The sequence below is a fragment of the Schistocerca nitens genome, chromosome 10, assembly GCF_023898315.1.
Source record: "Schistocerca nitens isolate TAMUIC-IGC-003100 chromosome 10, iqSchNite1.1, whole genome shotgun sequence".
Taxonomy (NCBI): domain Eukaryota; kingdom Metazoa; phylum Arthropoda; class Insecta; order Orthoptera; family Acrididae; genus Schistocerca; species Schistocerca nitens.
This window is the reverse complement of record NC_064623.1, coordinates 217,109,613-217,133,044: the sequence shown is the minus strand read 5'-3', so window position 1 is coordinate 217,133,044 and position 23,432 is coordinate 217,109,613. Positions and strand designations below refer to the sequence as shown.

The window sequence follows — 23,432 nt, the reverse complement described above, 5'->3', positions numbered from 1 at the left end:
CTTCTCTTGGCCAGAAATGCACTTTTTACCAGTGCTATGTCCCCCTTGCTCGGACTGTCATAGGTTATTCTGCTGCCAAAGTAGCAGAATTTCTTAACCTCGTGTACTTCACGATCTCCAATTTTGTTGTTAATTTATTTGATGTTGTCATTTCTGCTTCTTCTCATTATCTTCGTCTTTCTTCGATTTACTCTCAGTCCATATTATACACTCATTAGACCAATCCATTCAAAACATCTCGCAATACTTGTTCGCTTTCTCCGAGGATAGCAATTTCATCAGCGAATCTTATCACTAATATCCTTTCACTGATATCCTTTCACCTTGAATTTTAATTCCACTCTTGAGCCTTTATTTCCACTCCCGTCATTGCTTCTTCGATGTGAACAGTAGAAGCTAAAGAGTAAATCAGTATCTTTCACCATTTTTAATGCGAGTACTTCGTTCTTGGTCTTTCAGTCTAATTGTACTGATTCTGGTACATATTGTATACTACCCGTCTTTCGCTATCGCTTACCCTGTTTTTCTCAGAATTTTGCACCATTTGGCATCTCCAAACGCTTTTTCCTGCCCGACATATCAAATGAACGAGCCTCGATTTTTCTTCAGTCTTGCTTTCATTAATAAGTGAAACCAGAGAACGGCCTCCGCAGCGCCTTTACCTTTCCTAAAGCAAAATCTATCGTCAACTAAAAGAGCCTCAATTTTCTTGTCCGCTCTTCTGTATATCAATCTTGACAGCAACTTGGATGCATGAGCTCTTATTCTGATTGTGCGATAATTCTCGCACTTGTCAGCTCTTGCTTTTTTCGGAACTCTGTGGATGATATTTTTTCGAAAGTGTGATGGCATATCGCCAGTATCATACAATGTACTCACCAATGTGAATAGCCTTTTTGTTGGCAGCTTCCCTAATGATCCGATGGAATGTTATTTATACCTTCTGTCTTATTTGACCTTCAGTACGCCAGAGTTTTTTTTATTTTTATTCCAATAACGTATCCCCTATCTTTTCCTTGTCGACTCCTGTTTCTTCTACCACGCCATCAGACAAGTCTTCCCCGTCATACAGATCTTCAGTGTACTCTCCCCACCTATCCGCTCTCTCCTCTGCATTTAGCAGTGGAATTCCCGTTGCACTCTTAATGTTACCACCCTTGCTTTTAATTTAACCGAACGTTGCCTTGACTTTTGTGTACGCTCAGCCAGTTCTTCGAACAAACATTTCTTTTACGATTACTTCTTATTTTTCATGCAGCCATTTTGTCTTAGCTTCCCTGCGCTTCCTATTTATTTTGTTCTTAAGTTTCTTGTTGTTGTTGTGGTGGTCTTCAGTCCTGAAACTGGTTTGATGCAGCTCTCCATGCTACCCTATCCTTTGCAGTCTTCTTCATCTCCCGGTACCTACTGCAACCTACATCCTTCTGAATCTGTTTAGCGTATTCATCTCTTGGTCTCCCTCTACGATTTTTACCCTCCACGCTGCCCTATAGTACTAAATTGGTGATCCCTTGATTCCTCAGAACATGTCCTACCAACCGATCCCTTCTTCTAGTCAAGTTATACCACAAACTCCTCTTCTCCCCAATTCTGTTCAATACCTCCTCATTAGTTATGTGATCTACCCATCTAGTCTTCAGCATTCTTCTGTAGGACCACATTTCGAAAGCTTCTATTCTCTTCTTGTCTAAACTATTTATCGTCCACGTTTTACTTCCGTACATGGCTACACTCCAATACAAATACTTTCAGAAACGACTTCCTAACACTTAAATCAATACTCGATGTTAACAAATTTCTCTTCTTCAGAAACGCTTTCCTTGCCATTGCCAGTCTACATTTTATATCCTGTCTTACTCCCTTCCCAACAACTGCTTCCCTTTCATGTCCCTCGACTCTTATAACTGCCATCTGGTTTCTGTACAAATTGTAAATAGCCTTTTGCTCCCTGTATTTTACCCCTGCCACCTTTAGAATTTGGAAGAGAGTATTCCAGTCAACATTGTCAAAAGCTTTCTCTAAGCCTACAAATGCTAGAAACGTAGGTTTGCCTCTCCTTAATCTTTCTTCTAAGATAAGTCGTAGAGTCAGTATTGCCTCACGTGTTCCAACATTTCTACGGAATCCAAACTGATCTTCCCCGAGATCGGCTTCTACTAGTTTTTCCATTCGTCTGTAAAGAATTCGTGTTAGTATTTTGCAGTTGTGACTTATTAAACTGATTGTCCGGTAATTTTCACATCTGTCAACAACTGCTTTCTTTGGGATTGGAATTATTATATTCTTCTTGAAGTCTGAGGGTATTTCGCCTGTTTCATACATCTTGCTCACCAGATGGTAGAGTTTTGTCAGGACTGGCTCTCCCAAGGCCGTCAGTAGTTCAAATGGAATGTTGTCTACTCCCGGGGCCTTGTTTCGACTCAGGTCTTTCAGTGCTCTGTCAAACTCTTCACGCAGTATCGTATCTCCCATTTCATCTTCATCTACATCCTCTTCCATTTCCATAATATTGTCCTCAAGTACATCGCCCTTGTATAGACCCTCTATATACTCCTTCCACCTTTCTGCTTTCCCTTCTTTGCTTAGAACTGGGTTTCCATCTGAGCTCTTGATGTTCATATAAGTCGCTCTCTTATCTCCAAAGGTCTCTTTAATTTTCCTGTAGGCAGTATCTATCTTACCCCTAGTGAGATAAGCCTCTACATCTTTACATTTGTCCTCTAGCCATCCCTGCTTAGCCATTTTGCACTTCCTGTCGATCTCATTTTTGAGACGTTTGTATTCCTTTTTGCCTGCTTCATTTACTGCATTTTTATATTTTCTCCTTTCATCAATTGAATTCAATATTTCTTCTGTTACCCAAGGATTTCTACTAGCCCTCGTCTTTTTACCTACTTGATCCTCTGCTGCCTTCACTACTTCATCCCTCAAAGCTACCCATTCTTCTTCTACTGTATTTCTTTCCCCCATTCCTATCAATTGTTCCCTTATGCTCTCCCTGAAACTCTGTACAACCTCTGGTTCTTTCAGTTTATCCAGGTCCCATCTCCTTAAGTTCCCACCTTTTTACAGTTTCTTCAGTTTTAATCTACAGGTCATAACCAATAGATTGTGGTCAGAGTCCACATCAGCCCCTGGAAATGTCTTACAATTTAAAACCTGGTTCCTAAATCTCTGTCTTACCATTATATAATCTATCTGATACCTTTTAGTATCTCCAAGGTTCTTCCATGTATACAACCTTCATTCATGATTCTTAAACCAAGTGTTAGCTATGATTAAGTTGTGCTCTGTGCAAAATTCTACCAGGCGGCTTCCTCTTTCATTTCTTAGCCCCAATCCATATTCACCTACTACGTTTCCTTCTCTCCCTTTTCCTACTACCGAATTCCAGTCACCTATTACTGTTAAATTTTCGTCACCCTTCACTATCTGAACAATTTCTATTTCATCATACATTTCTTCAATTTCTTCATCATCTGCAGAGCTAGTTGGCATATAAACTTGTACTACTGTTGTAGGTGTGGGCTTCGTATCTATCTTGGCAACAATAATGCGTTCACTAAGCTGTTTGTAGTAGCTTACCCGCGTTCCTATTTTCCTATTCATTATTAAACCTACTCCTGCATTACCCCTATTTGACTTTGTGTTGATAACCCTGTAGTCACCTGACCAGAAGTCTTGTTCCTCCTGCCACCGAACTTCACTAATTCCCACTATATCTAACTTTAACCTATCCATTTCCCTTTTTAAATTTTCTAACCTACCTGCCTGATTAAGTTATCTGACATTCCACGCTCCGATCCGTAGAACGCCAGTTTTCTTTCTCCTGATAACGAGGTCCTCTTGAGTAGTCCTCGCCCGGAGATCCGAATGGGGGACTATTTTACCTCCGGAATATTTTACCCAAGAGGACGCCATCATCATTTGATCATACAGTAAAGCTGCATGCCCTCGGGAAAAATTACGGCCGTAGTTTCCCCTTGCTTTCAGCCGTTCGCAGTACCAGCACAGCAAGGCCGTTTTGGTTAGTGTTACAAGGTCAGATCAGTCAATCATCCAGACTGTTGCCCTTGCAGCTACTGAAAAGGCTGCTGCCCCTCTTCAGGAACCACACGTTTGTCTGGCCTCTCAACATATACCCCTCCGTTGTGGTTGCACCTACGGTACGACGATCTGTATCGCTGAGGCACGCAAGCTTCCCCACCAACGGCAAGGTCCATGGTTCATTAACAACTCAATTTATTGCAGCACTCAGTTAGTTTTTCTCCTTTATGGTTCCTACTACCATGAATATTCTCCTACAACTTTTTCTTCTACTCCTTCACCTACAGCCGTATTCCAAACCCTCATTACTACACTCCTGGAAATGGAAAAAAGAACACATTGACACCGGTGTGTCAGACCCACCATACTTGCTCCGGACACTGCGAGAGGGCTGTACAAGCAATGATCACACGCACGGCACAGCGGACACACCAGGAACCGCGGTGTTGGCCGTCGAATGGCGCTAGCTGCGCAGCATTTGTGCACCGCCGCCGTCAGTGTCAGCCAGTTTGCCGTGGCATACGGAGCTCCATCGCAGTCTTTAACACTGGTAGCATGCCGCGACAGCGTGGACGTGAACCGTATGTGCAGTTGACGGACTTTGAGCGAGGGCGTATAGTGGGCATGCGGGAGGCCGGGTGGACATACCGCCGAATTGCTCAACACGTGGGGCGTGAGGTCTCCACAGTACATCGATGTTGTCGCCAGTGGTCGGCGGAAGGTGCACGTGCCCGTCGACCTGGGACCGGACCGCAGCGACGCACGCCAAGACCGTAGGATCCTACGCAGTGCCGTAGGGGACCGCACCGCCACTTCCCAGCAAATTAGGGACACTGTTGCTCCTGGGGTATCGGCGAGGACCATTCGCAACCGTCTCCATGAAGCTGGGCTACGGTCCCGCACACCGTTAGGCCGTCTTCCGCTCACGCCCCAACATCGTGCAGCCCGCCTCCAGTGGTGTCGCGACAGGCGTGAATGGAGGGACGAATGGAGACGTGTCGTCTTCAGCGATGAGAGTCGCTTCTGCCTTGGTGCCAATGATGGTCGTATGCGTGTTTGGCGCCGTGCAGGTGAGCGCCACAATCAGGACTGCATACGACCGAGGCACACAGGGCCAACACCCGGCATCATGGTGTGGGGAGCGATCTCCTACACTGGCCGTACACCACTGGTGATCGTCGAGGGGACACGGAATAGTGCACGGTACATCCAAACCGTCATCGAACCCATCGTTCTACCATTCCTAGACCGGCAAGGGAACTTGCTGTTCCAACAGGACAATGCACGTCCGCATGTATCCCGTGCCACCCAACGTGCTCTAGAAGGTGTAAGTCAACTACCCTGGCCAGCAAGATCTCCGGATCTGTCCCCCATTGAGCATGTTTGGGACTGGATGAAGCGTCGTCTCACGCGGTCTGCACGTCCAGCACGAACGCTGGTCCAACTGAGGCGCCAGGTGGAAATGGCATGGCAAGCCGTTCCACAGGACTACATCCAGCATCTCTACGATCGTCTCCATGGGAGAATAGCAGCCTGCATTGCTGCGAAAGGTGGATATACACTGTACTAGTGCCGACATTGTGCATGCTCTGTTGCCTGTGTCTATGTGCCTGTGGTTCTGTCAGTGTGATCATGTGATGTATCTGACCCTAGGAATGTGTCAATAAAGTTTCCCCTTCCTGGGACAATGAATTCACGGTGTTCTTATTTCAATTTCCAGGAGTGTATTATATTTTCATCGCACTTTGCGTACTGAATTACCCGTTCAGTGTCATCATATATTTTCTCTATCTCTTCATCCCCTACGTTCGACCTATACTTGAGTATTGCTCATCAGTGTGGGATCCGTACCAGATCGGGTTGACGGAGGAGGTAGAGAAGATCCAAAGAAGAGCGGTGCTTTTCGTCACAGGGTTATTTGGTAACCGTGATAGCGTTACGAAGATGTTTAATAAACTCAAGTGGCAGACTCTGCAAGAGAGGCGCTCTGCATCGCGGTGTAGCTTGCTCGCCAGGTTTCGAGAGGGTGCGTTTCTGGATGAGGTATCGAATATATTGCTTCCCCCTACTTATACCTCCCGAGGAGATCACGAATGTAAAATTAGAGAGATTAGAGCGCGCACGGAGGCTTTCACACAGTCGTTCTTCCCGAGAACCATACGCGACTGGAACAGGAAAGGGAGGTAATGACAGTGGCACGTAAAGTGCCCTCCGCCAGACACCGTTGGGTGGCTTGCGGAGTATAAATGTAGATGTAGATGTATATGTGAACTATTGTTGTTGGTGTTGGTTTGCTGTCGATTCTGATGAGAATAACCCTATCAATGGGTTGTTGACAGTAACTCACTCTCCACCCTACCTTGCTATTCATAAATAATCCTCCTCCCTTTATATCATTTTCTGCTGCTTTTGATATTACCTAATACACGTCTGACTTGAAATTCTTGTTCTTTCCATTCCTCTTTACTGACACCCACTGTATCTAGAGTGAGCTACTGCATTTTGATTTTCAGGTTTTCTAGCTTCACTACCACGTTCAAACTTCTGACATTCCACGACACAACTCTAAGAACGTTATCCTTTCGTTGGTTACTCAGTCTTCTTCTCGTGGTCACCTGCTCCTTGGCAGTCGCCTTCCAGAGATCAGAATGGGGGCTAGTCTGGAATCTCTTGCTAATGGAGAGATCATGATGACAGAATTTTTCAGGTACATGCCAGATGTCCTGTGGATACACATTACGTACGCTCTTATCTGAACAACATGGCGGAAACATCTGTTCTCATTAGACCAAAATCCTGTCGCATCCCATCGTTTAGCCAGTTTCTCGAAGTCCTTCTCAGTAGCAGTAAACCGCCTCTGGAACAACCTCGCACATTACATTATAGAACTGAATAACATCTCCAGTTTCAGTAGATAGTTAATGACATATCTACAAAAGCAACAGCAAGGCTTACGATCCTCCCTGCCTGTACACACCCTTCTTCTCAACCAGATGTTCCTCACTCCCCATTATTCTTTGTTGATGCAGTCATCTTAAATTTGCTTTGCCCACAACTCGCTGTAATAGAAAACATCTATTTTCGAATCGTCACCAAGATATAAAATTATTTTGTAAATGAATCCAGGAATAATTTTAATAATTAGCTTTAGATTGTGCAATTAATAATATGAGTTTTAAGCACACCACAAATTTCGTAATTTCAATTATTTTTAAAAGAGTGATTTTAACTGCACATACAGACTATTTACAAGTTAATTTCTTTATACATTTCTTTATACATTTTAGTCTGAAGTATAATACATCGTATACAAAATCAAATCAAATTCTTTCAGTGAAACAGCGTAGGCCTATACATGGTATTGGTTATTTGTATATAAAAAAAGGGTAGTGTTAGAGGAGGGTGCCCCATTACATGCGGTGTGCTGACCACATGCCCCTCCATATCCGCAACCAGTGACGCCTGTGGGCTGAGGATGACACGGCGGCCGGTCGGTATCGTTAGGCCTTCGTGGCCTGTTCGAATGGAGTTAAATTTAATTTTTTATAAATTATTTTTACATCTGCCACTATCGTTATGTTATTATTATTATTGTTGTTGTTGCTATTATTATTCTGTGTGTATTGCGTTTTAAACAGGGGACCAAGAAACGACGGAGAGGCTTCGTCCTGCCGTGGCCCTCAGTGGTTGACAACCCCACAACAGGCCACAGCAGTCCACCCACCCCACCGAAGCCCCACACTGAACCCAGAATTATCACAATAATTCTGGGTTTGGCCCCCTATTCGATTCCCCCCCCCCCTTCCCCCGTCCCAGGCACGTCTCATACGTCGAGACGAGTGTAGCCCCAAATGTTCGCCTGTTAATGACGGTGTACACGTACGTGGAGACAGTGTTTGCACAGCATTCGCTGACGCACTGTAACTGAGGCGGAATAAGGGGAACCAGGCAGAATTTGCCGAGGCAGATGGAAAACTGCCTTAAAAACCATCCACGGGCTGGCCGGCACACCGGACCTCGACACTAAGCCGCTGGGCGGATTCGTGTCGGGGACCTGCCTGCCTTCCCGCTAGGGTAGCAGCGCATTAAACCTCGCGGCTAGCCGGGCGGATATTATTATTATTGAAACTTCCTGGCAGATTAAAACTGTGTGCCGGACCGAGACTCGAACTCGGGACCGTTACCTTTCGCGGGCAAGTGCTCTACCAGGAGAGCTTTGGAAGGTAGGAGACGAGGTACTGGCAGAAGTAAAGCTGTGAGGACGGGGCGTGAGTCGTGTTTGGGTAGCTCAGTTGGTAGATCACTTGCCCGGGAAAGGCAAAGGCCCCGAGTTCGAGTCTAGGTACGGCACACAGTTTTAATCTGCCAGGAAGTTTCATATCAGCGCACACTCCGTTGCAGAGTGAAAATCTCATTCTGGATTATTATTATTGTTATTATTGCTATTATCACTATTAGTGGCAGCAGATGGAGTAGTACAAGTACTGCAAACATCAGTTTCATTGTTTCATAGTCAGTATTATTTACTCACATTGCCACTTTGGACCCTCACATCATTTTAATACTGTCATATCATAATTGTTACTTCTTAGGAAAATATGATGTAAAAGAGTACTGTTTGCGTGAAATCGTGGAGTGATGTAAGAGGGGGCCTGACGGCACAAAAAAGGTCCGGTTAAAAAAATAAATGAAATGTAAATAAATAACTCGAATGCGCCACGTATTGTGCTGCTCCACTGTATTCAGATTCACTTCTTTGTTTCTATTGTAATGCCTGCCTCATTAGAACTATTGGGATGTAAGTTGGTGGCTAAGCTGGCGGTGTTCCTTACGACACTGCCCCAGGTCGCCCCGCGCCGTACATACCGTGGAAGGCTTACCAGCCCGACAACTACGGAGGCAACGAGAACTGCGTCGACATCACCAGCGCCGGAGAGTCGAACGACGTGATCTGCGAGAACAGGGCGCCCTTCTTCTGCGAGCGCCGGCTGCCGGTGCCCGTACCGCACGACTACGAGTGGCTGCAGGAGGCGGGCCGCTTCTACAAGGTCCACGCGGAGCGGCTGGGGCACGCGGGGGCGGCCAGCAGGTGCCGCTCCGAGAACGCGACGCTCGCCGTCCCGGACACGTGGCGCCGGGGAGAGGCCCTGCTCAGCCTGTTCGACCTCGGCCACGATACCTTCCAGCTGTACCTGGTAGGCTTCACGGACGAAGCTAACGAGGGGGACTTCGTTACCGAAACAGGTTCGTACGTTACACGGTGTATAATTCGTTAAAGTTCAGATGTTTCTATTGGTGGCTGAGGATTGCGAACTTCACAACATTACATCAATATTTACGTCATTTGCACACTAATAACTACAGTCGCATGTTCTTAGGTTCAGTAGTACATCTGAGTACGTGTGGCAAGAGCTTCCTATCTACAGAACAGCAAGCAAAAAGTCTCTTTATATGCTTCAAGTGATTCAAAGGAGTTTGCCACTTCATCTAACTGGGGTGAAATTACATTACGTGTTCCACAAGGTTCAATCGTGGGTCCCCTCTTGCTCTTGATATATGTGAATGACCTCCCTTCTTATGTGAAACAAGATGCTGAACTGACACTGTTTGCTGATGATATAAGCATAATTATTAAACCAATAAAATAAAATCCGATTGAAAATGATACAAATAAGGTCTTTGGAAAAGTTATTAATTGGTTTTCTGCGATTGGGCTTGCTCTGAACTCTGAAAAAAAACACAGTACATCAAATTTTCTGCTGCAAAAAGTTTTATTACTTCAATAAACATAGCACATCAAAAGAAGTCAGTAGCCAGGGTAGAACACACTAAGTTTTTGCGTGTACATATAGATGAGAATCTTAATTGGAAAAGTCATATTTTGGACTCCTAAAGCGACTAGGTTCAGCAACTTTTGCAATCAGAATAATTTCCAATTTTGAGGATGTAGAAATTAGTAAGCTGACATACTTCCCGTACTTACACTCTCTGATATCATACGCAATAATATGCTGGGGCAACACAACACTTAGGCAAAAGGTATTCACTGCTCAAAACAAAGTAGTTAGAATAATGTGTGAAGTTCATAGTCGCACATCTTGTACGCATCTGTTTAAAAGGTTAGGAATTCTTACAACTGCTTCTCAGTACATTTACTCAGTAATGAAATTTTTTATCAACAACATGGACTAGTTTAAAATCAACAGCGACATTCATGATTACAATACCAGAACAAAGAAAGACCTACACCATCCTTTACTTAACGTTTCTTTGGTACAGAAAGGGGTAAAATATGCTGCTATAAAACTTTTTGATAAATTACCAGATGAAATAAAAAGTCTGACAGACAGCAGTAATAGTTTGAAAAACAAATTGAAATCATACCTCCTTGGCAACTCCTTCTATACCATAGATGAATTCTTGAATATGAGTAAATAAATTTGGAGATATAATATATGCATTTTGAGCTATTCAAGGGAATGGGATAGATAATAGGGGGATGTTTTCTGTGCGCATTTCTTGTGCATTTGACACGTTCCACATCATAACGATTTTTCTCAAAGTCTGAGCAGTAAATGAAAATGGACACGGAAGTAGTGGATTTCCATGCAGTCTTGAAGAAGTAGTATTGTCCTTCCAACAGGAAGACAGTGCTATTGATCAATGGAACACGTAACTAAGTAACTAACTAACAAACTAAAGCCCTGTTTACCCCTGGGCAGTAGGTCAGATGCTGAAGAGAGGATGCGTGGTCACAAGACGGTTAGCCTATACTTACAGGCGTAGTCCACTTAGTGATGTCGTTACGACAGTGCAGAAAACATTAGGTTGTAAAGTTTGTGACGTGTTTGTGGGAAGACTATTCGATGCAGAGAAAAACAACCAACGGACTGACACAAGGGATAGGCAAAACAATGTGAACTGCTGTACTTACTTGGCAACGGTTTATTAATTAGGAGTTGGACCCCATTTGCCTGTAATACAGCTGCAGTACTTCTAGGAATAATGCCATATAATGACTCTATACTCTCCAGTGGAATGCTATTCCACTCCACAATAAGATCCTCTTCTAACTCCTGAAGAGGCTCCGGAGTCTGCGCTCCAACACCGCACACACGAGTCCGATAAGGTTCGAGTTCAGGGAGCATGGGGGCCAGAGGAGAAGCTGCAATTCAGTTGAGTGCTCCTCAGATTGTGTGGCCTGGCTGTGTGAATGGGTGCATCGTCACCCCGAAATACGACATCATTATTAAGGAACAACATTTGATTCTCAAAATATCCACGGGTGCACTGCCGGTCTGTAGTGTCCAACGGGCACAATATTTCGGCGATCATACATGTCGCCATCATCAGGTGAACTGACGGACTGAGCTCCTGTGAACGTGCCGGCACTGAGATCCGTGCGCTATGGCTGCTCAGAGGGAACTGGGTTCGGTCGCGGCGGCGGCCGATTTAAATACCCTCCGCCCGCGGCGCGCTCACTCCGCCGTCCGCGCCCCGCGCCACGGTCGCGCGGTGGAACAGATTGCGACGGCGTTTGAGATGACGTCAGTGTGATGGCTCTGTCCGCCGTGGTCGTCACAACTATACGTTTGCTCGATTTACTCTCGATTAACCCAATCGCTGGTTCCCAAGCCTCGCTCAGATTATAGCCACAGTCACGGTTTATGAGGTCGTCATTGGTGCGAATTTCGATGGCCTCTCTAACAACGCTGTCCCAGTATCTTGACGTCTGTACCAGAATCCTCGTGCGTTCATACTCCACAGCGTGATTTTCCGACAAACAATGTTCAGCGACCGCCGACTTGCTCGGATACATCAGTCGAGTGTGCCTCTGGTGTTCACGGCATCGATCCTCGACGGTACGCATCGTCTGACCAATATACGACTTGCCACATTGACACGGAATCAGAGATAGTGCGCGCCCTATGTACTAGAGTTTTAAGCACCCCTTTCCTCTGTGAAGGGTGATGGCAGCTGTCTGCGTGCAAATACAGATCAGTGTGCGTTGTTTTCCGATACAGACGATGCGTACCGTCGAGGATCGATGCCGTGAACACCAGAGGCACACCCGACTGATGCATCCGAGCAAGTCGGCGGTCGCTGAACATTGTTTGTCGGAAAATCACGCTATGGAGTATGAACGCATGAGGATTCTGGTACAGTCGTCGAGATACTGGGACAGCGTTGTTAGAGAGGCCATCGAAATTCGCACCAATGACGACCTCATAAACCGTGACTGTGGCTATAATCTTAGCAAGGCTTGGGAACCAGCGATTGGGTTAATCAAGAGTAAATCGAGCAAATGTATAGTTGTGACGACCACGGCGGACAGAGCCATCACACTGACGTCATCTCAAACGCCGTCGCAATCTGTTCCACCGCGCGACCGTGGCGCGGGGCGCGGACGGCGGAGTGAGCGCGCCGCGGGCGGAGGGTATTTAAATCGGCCGCCGCCGCGACCGAACCCAGTTCCCCCTGAGCAGCCATACTGTACGGATCTCAGTGCCGGCACGTTCACAGGAGCTCTGTCCGTCAGTTCACCTGATGATGGCGACATGTATGATCGCCGAAATGTTGTGCCCGTTGGACACTATAGACCGGCAGTGCACCCGTGGATATTTTGATTATCAAATACGCCGGCAGAAACTCAAGAATCACAACATTTGATTCATGGGGTGCACCTGACCACCTATAATGTTAACCTAATCGTTGGCTGTAACACGGTCTTTGAGAGTAATGATGGGACCAGCAGAATACCGTGATATGGCTGCCCACACCATCACACTTCCACCTCCATGCTTAAATGTTGGAATCAAGAGATCAGGATTACAGATTTCTTTTGGCGTTCTCCAGACGTAAAGCCAGACCGATGTTGGAAATAACGAAACTGTTGATTCGTAGGACCATATGACGTGTTTCCACTGATCAGCCGTCCAGGATTTATGCTGCTGACAGCATGTTTTACGATTCACTGCGTTGGTTGTCGTCACGAATGGTTTAGGTATAGCAGCCGGCCGCGGTGGTCTCGTGGTTCTAGGCGCGCAGTCAGGAACCGTGCGACTGCTACGGTCGCAGGTTCGAATCCTGCCTCGGGCATATATGTGTGTGATGTCCTTAGGTTGGTTAGGTGTAAGTAGTTCTAAGTTCTAAGGGACTGATGACCACAGCAGTTGAGTCCCATAGTGCTCAGAGCCATTTGAACCATTTTTTTAGGTATAGCAGCTCGTCCACGAATATTCGCTTTATGGATTTCTCGGCGGACAGTGTCGATATGTACGGGGTCTCGAAGATGGCTCTGCAGTCAATTTAGCTGCCGTAGTTTTGTGCTGTTCTGACACAATTCGTGTTAGCGTACGACAATCTCTCTCATTTAGTTATGATTTGCGTCCAGTATTACGTTTACACGATGATGTCTTTCCATGTTTTGTGTAGACTGTCATGGCTGTTGAAACAGTTGCTCTTGAAACATTCAGTAGGTTGGCTGTCTTGGTTACTGATGCTCCAGCTAATAGGGACCCCACAATCTGCCCTCTTTGGAACTCTGTCAGATCTTTGGTTGCACATCGACCTCGGCCTCTGAATGCAAATACGAAGTGTGCACTACTCGTAAACAACCTGCACTCATGCCTAGTCCGTGCTGAACACGCACAGTCCAGCGCGACACGTGCCTTAGCTGCGTTGTTGACCGTCAAACGCAACCATCCCATTACTACCACCGTTCACATTATTTTGCCTATCCCCTGTATGTGTACATACACTTATGGCCATTAAAATTGCTACACCACGAAGATGACGTGCTACAGACGCGAAATTTAACCGACAGGAAGACGATGCTGTGATATGCAAATGATTAGCTTTTCAGAGCATTCACACAAGGCTGGCAACGGTGGCGACACACGCAACGTTCTGACATGAGGAAAGTTTCCAACCGATTTCTCATACACAAACAGCAGTTGACCGGCGTCGCCTGGTGAAACGTTGTTGTGATGCCTCCTGTAAGGAGAAGAAATGCGTACCATCACGTTTCCGACTTTGATAAAGGTCGGATTGTAGCCTATCGCGATTGCGGTTTACCGTATCGCGACATTGCTGCTCGCGTTGGTCGAGAGCCAACGACTGTTAGCAGAATACGGAATCGGTGGGTTCAGGAGGGTAATACGGAACGCCGTGCTAGATCCCAACGGCCTCGTATCACTAGCAGTCGAGATGACACGCATCTTATCCGCATGGCTGTAACGGATCGTGCAGCCACGTCTCGATCCCTGCGTCAACAGATACAGACGTTTGCAAGACAACAAACATTTGCACGAACAGTTCGACGACGTTTGCAGCAGCATAGACTATCAGCTCGGAGACCGTGGCTGCGGTTACCCTTGGCGCTCCATCACAGAGAGGAGCGCCTGCGATGGTGTACTCAAAGACGAACCTGGGTGACGGCGCCAGACATTATCTTCCAGTTTTAATTTTTCCACGAACTGTTGGCTCTACGATTTTAAATGGAGCACACTTTCCTTCAGTATTCCAAACTCGTTGCTTTCCCGGACCGCTCACTGTTTTCCACTGTCCACTGTGTACGAAACTTTTCCGTCACCCTCTCCACGATTGCACCTGACGCACTTGGTTGACCAGTACTGCTCTGTTTACAGAGGCAACCAGTGATCCTACACTGTCGACGACAACGCACAAGGCTCTGTTCAGACGGTGGGTATTTCCCGTATTTCCTTCTGAACCCACACTGCACCGTTCTAAGTGAAAAAGCTCTCGCATGTACCAATACACTCTTTTCTTGCTTTGCCGTTATTTTGTCAACGCCCTGCAATCGTAACACCAACCGGTGTCACGCAATGCAAACTGGGTGAGTATGCGATCCTGCTCGTGCGTCAGTCAAACACGGTCCAGTCACGTCAACGTGACGACCGCCTATGTTCGACGTCAACGTGCGATAACCACTCACACGCCGCAGGTGGCAGCACTAGACGTGGAGGGTATATAAAGCGTGTCGGAGGACACGGTAAAACAGTGCAGTTGTCGCCGTCATGCGGAAACAGAGCGGTTTATCTGACGTCCAAAAAGACCGTGATTATTGGCTTTCAGACAGAGGGTGGAAGCATTTCCGGAATGGCTAACTTTGTAAATTCTTTGCATACCGTCATGATTACAGTGTGCACAGCCAAACTGCGTTATCGAAAACAGGCACCGAGGTAACTGGTGCACCAGAGGCCGTAAGTGATAGGAGCGAAGGACGGTTGTCGAGATGTGTGTGGGCGAGCAGCTGGCTGCCCAGATGAACCAGAGAGGCGACCACCAGTACCTCCTCAACGGCCGTTCAGCTAACGTTGATGCGTGTGGGCGCCTGGTTCACGCACCCGTGCTGACTGCTGTTCAGTGGCGGGGAACGTTGGAATTTTCCCGCCAGTATCGGAACTGGACCTTCAGTGAGCGGTGACAGGTGGTCTTTGCAGATGAATCACGTCCTATGCTCCATTGGACAAATGGCCGTTGACGGATACAGCCCGGAAAAAATTTTCATGTCATTCTCTGGGTGATCTCGCCACCGCCAAGACACAGTGGGTCATCATCTTCTTCTTCTTCTTCTTCTTATTCATCTTCATCTTCTTCTACATGATTTTTGGAAATTTTTCCCTATGGGACCAAACTGATGACGTCATCGGTCGCTAGGCGTACACACTGCTTAATCTAACTTAAACTAATTTACGCCAGGGACAACACACACACCCATGCCCGATGTAGGACTCGAACCTCCAATGGGGAGAGCAGCGCGAACTGTGGCAAGGCGCCTTAGACTGCGTGGCTACCCCGTGCAGCCATGATCAGGCCCAGTGGACCGCACGCTGCTAGAAGTTTCCTCCTCCATTGTATTCTGTCCATTGCTTCTATCCGCCATCCGCCCACATCTATTGATGCTTGGCTCAATTCATGGAGTCCATCCCTCCAACACTTCTTGGGTCTCCCTGGGGGTCTCTTTCCTGTAGCTGTGAAATCCAGGAGCTTCCGAGGCCATCCGTGATCCTGCATCCGGGCCACATGGCCGGCCCACTGCATTCGTTTGGCTTTGACAGTTCCTGCTATGTTGGGCTGCTGGTATAGCTCCTTAAGCTCTTGGTTCTGTCGGATTCTCCATTCCCATGTGTCTGCATCCAGAACTAGACCGAAGATCTTCTGAAGCATTTTTCTCTCAAAAACGAGGAGCTTAGGGAAGTCCTGTTTCCGGGTACTCCATGTCTCACAGCCATATAGAACAACAGGCTGGATCATGGTTTTATACAGTCGAATCTTGAACTGTCTGGAGAGATATCTGGACCGAAGCAGTTGTGCTAGGCTGTGGTAAGATCGGTTTCCTCCTTGTATTCTGGCAATGGATCGACACAAGTATAAATTAATCCTTGGGAACCATGTCACCCCTACATGCAGTTTGTTTTTCTTCATCACGACGGCATGTACCAGCAGGACAATGCAACGCGTCACACAGCTCGCCGAGTACGTGCGTGGTTCAAAGTTTACCGTACACCCCCAGCCACCAAACTCCTCGGATTTAAGCCCAGTCGAGAATCTGTGGGCCGACCTCAATCGGACTGTTCACGCCACGGATCCTCAACCGAGAAACGTTGCGCTGCTGGCCAGGGCACTCGAGTCAGTATGGGTGCACAACCGTGTCGGTACCTTTCAGAACTTCACTGACACTGTCCCTGCACGTCCACGCTGGAAAAGATGCTTATTCAGGCTTTTGACAGGCGGCCACATTAATGTGACTGGACCGAGTGTTTGTACCTGCAATACTTTGGAAAATACAGAGCTTTGAAGACGAATATTCCATTGTGGTGCTGTGCGCGCCATTTATCAGGTGAGTACCGTCTCTTTCGCAGCACGGTCGTGCCGCAGCTGTTTGTGTAGAAACGAAACGCTCTTCTTCTGTCAATGACCGGTTGGGTGTTTTCGCAGGCAGGCACCTGAACGACATGGAGTTCCAAGTGTGGGACGTGAACGAGCCGAACAACGACGACGACGGCAGGCCGGAGAACTGCGTGGCGCTGGCGAGGCGCGGCTACTACCGCGACGTGCCCTGCGACCGCCAGCTGCCCTTCATCTGCGAGATAGTGCCCCGGTGACGCGACTCAAGTTGTGTAACTCAAATACGAATAAAGTTTTCTCATAACAAATGTCAGCATCTCCTTAGCAACGTTCTCGGTGCATTGCCCCAGTTTTGGTTAGCTTTCTCTTGCAGCGCGCTGCGCTCCGTGTGTGCCGGGCTCTACCACAACTACGTGGATGTGCCTACAGACAAACAAAAGTTTCCTCTGACTGTTCCGTCGCTTCTTGGTGGAATATTGTATACTAGGGGCGTCGAATAAGTAAAGCAACACACTCTTTTCTCTGCTAATTTCGGCTGAAAATATGCGGAATTTTGTTGTGCGACATCGTGGAATATTCCTACTTCAGCCCTATAGTTTCGTGGAGTTCAGATAGGTGGCAGCGATATACGTAGCCTTCAAAATGGCTTCCGTAACGGCGATGCGTTCCAAGCAGAGAGTTATCATTGAGAATGTATTAGCGGAAAATCAAAGCATCGCAGATATTCATGAGCGCTTGCAGAATATCTACGGAGACCTGGCAGTAAACAAAAGCACAGTGAATCATCGGGCGAGGGGTCGCAACAACGTCACACAGACCTGCCTAACCTCCTGTGCGCCTGGACACTCTCACTCGAGGTGATCGCCGGATCATAACCAGACGCGTCACTGCTCAACTGGACATGTTGACACACTCGTCCACCAGATGGTGTACTCAAAGGTGGGTGCCCATTCGGTTCGTCACCACCTAACAGGAGAACATAAAGAGCAATGAAGGACTGTTAGTTTGGCACAATGAATTATGCACTCCGTGGGAAGCAGTGTATGCATGATACGGAGTTTACTGATGCACCAAGACGTTGGCTTTCACGTCGACCAGTAGAGTGCGGGTATACGAGCCCTTTCAATGTGGTTGCGTAACGCCATCGAACTGAACAGAGATTATGTTGATAAATGGTTTTGTAGCCAAACCCGTGGTGAATAATGCAGTTTATTGGAATGCTGCATAAAACCAACTTGCTTTCAGAAAAAACGCCCCTCGCATATTACACTCCTGGAAATTGAAATAAGAACACTGTGAATTCATTGTCCCAGGAAGGGGAAACTTTATTGACACATTCCTGGGGTCAGATACATCACATGATCACACTGACAGAACCACAGGCACATAGACACAGGCAACAGAGCATGCACAATGTCGGCACTAGTACAGTGTATATCCACCTTTCGCAGCAATGCAGGCTGCTATTCTCCCATGGAGACGATTGTAGAGATGCTGAATGTAGTCCTGTGGAACGGCTTGCCATGCCATTTCCACCTGGCGCCTCAGTTGGACCAGCGTTCGTGCTGGACGTGCAGACCGCGTGAGACGACGCTCCATCCAGTCCCAAACATGCTCAATGGGGGACAGATCCGGAGATCTTGCTGGCCAGGGTAGTTGACTTACACCTTCTAGAGCACGTTGGCTGGCACGGGATACATGCGGACGTGCATTGTCCTGTTGGAACAGCAAGTTCTCTTGCCGGTCTAGGAATGGTAGAACGATGGGTTCGATGACAGTTTGGATGTACCGTGCACTATTCAGTGTCCCCTCGACGATCACCAGTGGTGTACGGCCAGTGTAGGAGATCGCTCCCCACACCATGATGCCGGGTGTTGGCCCTGTGTGCCTCGGTCGTATGCAGTCCTGATTGTGGCGCTCACCTGCACGGCGCCAAACACGCATACGACCATCATTGGCACCAAGGCAGAAGCGACTCTCATCGCTGAAGACGACACGTCTCCATTCGTCCCTCCATTCACGCCTGTCGCGACACCACTGGAGGCGGGCTGCACGATGTTGGGGCGTGAGCGGAAGACGGTGTGTAGGACCGTAGCCCAGCTTCATGGAGACGGTTGCGAATGGTCCTCGCCGATACCCCAGGAGCAACAGTGTCCCTAATTTGCTCGGAAGTGGCGGTGCGGTCCCCTACGGCACTGCGTAGGATCTTACGGTCTTGGCGTGCATCCGTGCGTCGCTGCGGTCCGGTCCCAGGTCGACGGGCACGTGCACCTTCCGCCGACCACTGCCGACAACATCGATGTACTGTGGAGACCTCCCGCCCCACGTGTTGAGCAATTCGGCGGTGCATCCACCCGGCCTCCCGCATGCCCACTATACGCCCTCGCTCAAAGTCCGTCAACTGCACATACGGTTCACGTCCACGCTGTCGCGACATGCTACCAGTGTTAAAGACTGCGATGGAGCTCCGTATGCCACGGCAAACTGGCTGACACTGACGGCGGCGGTGCACAAATGCTGCGCGGCTAGCGCCATTCGACGGCCAACACCGCGGTTCCTGGTGTGTCCGCTGTGCCGTGCGTGTGATCATTGCTTGTACAGCCCTCTCGCAGTGTCCGGAGCAAGTATGGTGGGTCTGACACACCGGTGTCAATGTGTTCTTTTTTCCATTTCCAGGAGTGTATTTATTAGCTGTTGCCCATAGCTGTGTTCGCATATCAGAAGTTTTGTTACGATGTGTGATAGTGAGTAAGCTGTTGTATGTTGAATAACATCACCTGCTCTCACGTGTCTGCCTGATTAGGTAACCATAATTCGTACCCCCTCGCCGGCCGGGGTGGCCGAGCGGTTCTAGGCGCTATAGTCTAGAACCGCGAGACCGCTACGGTCGCAGGTTCGAATCCTGCCTCGGGCATGGATGTGTGTGCTGTCCTTAGGTTAGTTAGGTTTAAATAGTTCTAAGTTCTAGGGGACTGACGACCGTAGGAGTTAAGTCCCATAGTGCTCAGAGCCATTTTTTCGTACCCCCTCCCACCGCCAACACCCATAACACACGATGTGGTGGCACACGCAGTGTCCTTCCGAGCGGTTCATGGCTGTGTGGCATTGGAAAAGTATGCATCTATGCTTTCTCCTATAGAAGCAGCTGCGTATTATACAAGACAGTGTAATAAGTCACGGCTGCAAAATACTAACACAAATTCTTTACAGACGAATGGAAAAACTGGTAAAAACCGACTTCGGGGAAGCTCAGTTTGGCTTCCGTAGAAATGTTGAGACACGTGAGGCAATACTGACCCTACGACTTATCTTAGAAGATAGATTAAAGAAACGCAAACCTGCGTTTATAGCATTTGTAGACTTAGCGAAAGCGCTTGACAATATTGACTGGAATACTCTCTTCCAAATTCTGGACGTGACAGGGGCCAAATACAAGGAGCGAAAGGCTATTTACAATTTGTACAGAAATAAGACGGCGGTTATAAGAGTTGAGGGGCATGAAAGAGAAGAAGTGATTGAGAAGGGTTATAACCTATCCCCAATGTTACTCAATTTGTATATTTAACAAGCAGTAAAGGAGACAAAAGAAAAATTTGGAGATGGAATTAAAATCTATGGAGATGGAATTTAAATTCATGGAGAAGGAATTTAATCCACGTAGATGAAATAAAAACATAGACGTTTCCCGATGACATTGTAATTCTTTCAGAGGCAGCAAAAGACCTGAAAGACCAGCTGAACACAATGTACAGTCTTGAAAGGAGGATATAAGGTGAACATCAACAAAAGCAAAACGAGGGTAATGGAATGTAGTCTAATTAAATCAGGTGATGCTACGGGTATTAGATTAGGAAATGAGACACTTAAAGTAGTAAATGAGGTTTGCTATTTGGGGAGCAAAATAACTGATGATGGTCGAATTATAGAGGACATAATATGTAGACTGGCAATGGTAAATAAAGCGTTTCTGAAGAAGAGAAATTTGCTAACATCGACGATAGATTTAAGCGTCAGGAATTATTCTCAGAAAGTATTTGTATGGAGTGTAGTCATGTATGGAAGTGAAACATCGACGATAAACAGTTTAGACAAGTAGAAAATAGAAGATTTCGAAATGTGGTGCTACAGAAAAATACTGAAGATTAGATGGGTAGATCACGTAACTTGGATGGCGTGTACAGGTACAGCTGCCCATGCAGCTTCAACGCGATCAAGAGTAGTGACTGGCGTATTATGACGAGCCAGTTGGTCAGCCACCATTGCCCAGAAGTTTTCAATTGGTGAGAGATCTGGAGAATGTGCTGGCCAGGGCAGCAGTCGAACATTTTCTGTATCCAGAAAGGCCCGTACAGGACGTTCAACAGGCGGTAGTGCATTATCCTGCTGAAATGTAGGGTTTCGCAGGGATCGAATGAAGGGTAGAGCCATGGGTCGTAACACATCTGAAATGTATCGTCTACTGTTGAAAGTGCCGTCAATGCGAACAAGAGGTGGCCGAGACGTGTAACCAATGACACCCCATACCATCACGCCGGGTCATACGCCCGTATAGCGAAGCCGAATACACGCTTCCAATGTGCGTTCACCGCGATGTCGCCAAACACGGATGCGACTGTTGTGGCGTAACAAGACAGCCACGCCACTCGGAAGTAGCCGAAAGGCACGCGCTAAAACTCACGCAGGCTAGAGAGGTCTGAAACAGGATACGTAATGAATGCTATAAAGAAAAGTACGTAGCTTCTGGAATACTTAACTTTAATCCATCCTTGTTGTACATCGCTCTTGACGATACAAGTGAGACTCTGAAGATACATGCAATGTTACTAATGGCGCCTTGCTAGGTCGTAGCCATTGACTTAGCTGAAGGCCATTCTAACTATCTGCTCTGCAAATGAGCGAGGCTTCGTCAGTGTGCATCGCTAGCTACGTCGTCCGTACAACTGGGGCGAGTGCTAGTCCGTCTCTCGAGACCTGCCGTGTGGTGGCGCTCGGTCTGCGATCACTGACAGTGGCGACACGCGGGTCCGACATGTACTAATGGACCGCGGCCGATTTAAAGCTACCACCTAGCAAGTGTGGTGTCTGGCGGTGACACCACATTCCTCCCCCGCAAATCGGCGGACGGTCGTGTTATAAGGCTTCCGCCCGCCGTGGGGAGGACCCCATGTTGACGTATGCGACAAGGTGGGGAGCCTAACTACAGGCAAGGCTGTGCCACCCGCACCCTGCCATTCGGTCCGAGGGGAGCTAGGAAACGCCTGAAAACCTAGTCCAGGGTGCACGTCAACATGCGGTGTATGCGCCCTTAGAGATACAGGAGGGCCGAAGGGTCGACATCCATGTGGTCGGGGCACCCGACGGGCGAAGACGACATCTGGTCCGGAGCGGGCAAGAGTTCCATGGCGGAGGACATCTGGTCACGGGAAGCTATCGGCGGCGCGTGACCCAGGGAGGCGCCAGGCGGTGGCTGCGACGCGTCCACTGTGGGCGGCGCCGGCGGGAGAACAGGCGGCGGCGGCGGCGGCGGCGGCGCGTCGCCATGAGGCAAAATGGAAGGCAGCGTCGGTGACACCTGAGGATGAGGCGAGCCAGTAGATGGGTCCCCAGGGCGCTGACCGGACAGCACCGTCGCTGAAAGCAGACGGGGAGCGGCAGAACCCAGGCGACGACAGAGGCGCAGCTGATTGAGATGCCGACGCACCTCACCAGAGGCCCCCAAAACCAAATACATCGCGCGGCGGAGGCAGCGAAGAATGCGCCCCGCGAGCCAACGCCGTGAACCTCGACAGTTGCGATAGAAGACAACGTCGCCTGGAGCAAAAGCAGGAGTCTGCCGCTGCACAGGAACCTGATGCGGCGGATGCAGCAAAGACATCAAGGTTCGATGAGGACGACCGTGGAGCAACTCAGCCGGCGAGCGACCATCTTGGGGCTGAGAGCGATACGAAGACAGAAAGAGCAACAACGTGCCCTCCCGAGAATGCGACTCTTTCAACTTCAACATCTGTGACTTGAAAGTCCGGACCAATCGTTCAACGGCACCGTTTGACTGAGGCGAAAACGGCGCGGATGTCAGATGTTGAATACCAATGGCCTTGCAGAATGACTGAAATTCTGCGGACATGAATTGTGGGCCATTGTCGGAAACAGTAGTCTGTGGAAGACCTTCAAGGCAAAAGATAGCAGATAACGCTTGGATGGTGGCAGATGACGTCGTGAAAGACATCCGGATAACAAAAGGAAAATTACTGAAAGAATCGACCACAACCTACCATCGAGCATTCCAGAATGGACCAGCAAAAGCGATGTGCAAGCGTTGCCAAGGGGAAGTGGCTTTCGGCCATGCAAAGAATTTCCGCGGCGGTGCAGATTGTTGTTCGGCACACGCCATGCAAGAAGAGCACATATGCGTAATCGCAGCATCGATTCCGAACCAAGTACAGTGCTGACGAGCAAGTTGTTTCGTTCGCACTATACCCCAATGTCCTTGGTGGAGAAGCCGTAAGACAGAG

At 48.0% G+C, this 23,432-nt stretch overlaps 1 protein-coding gene across 1 annotated transcript in view; it reads left to right on the top strand.

Moving 5' to 3' along the window:
• Positions 1-17,228, top strand: part of LOC126210652 (mannose-binding protein C-like) — a 107,905-nt gene extending 90,677 nt beyond the window's left edge. Inside the window, exons 5-6 of the mRNA XM_049939981.1 lie at positions 8,893-9,291; positions 17,011-17,228. Of these exons, the coding sequence (XP_049795938.1) occupies positions 8,893-9,291; positions 17,011-17,177 (566 nt within the window). The 3' untranslated portion in view covers positions 17,178-17,228. The remainder of the gene's footprint in view (positions 1-8,892; positions 9,292-17,010) is intronic.
• Positions 17,229-23,432: the final 6,204 nt, after the last annotated feature.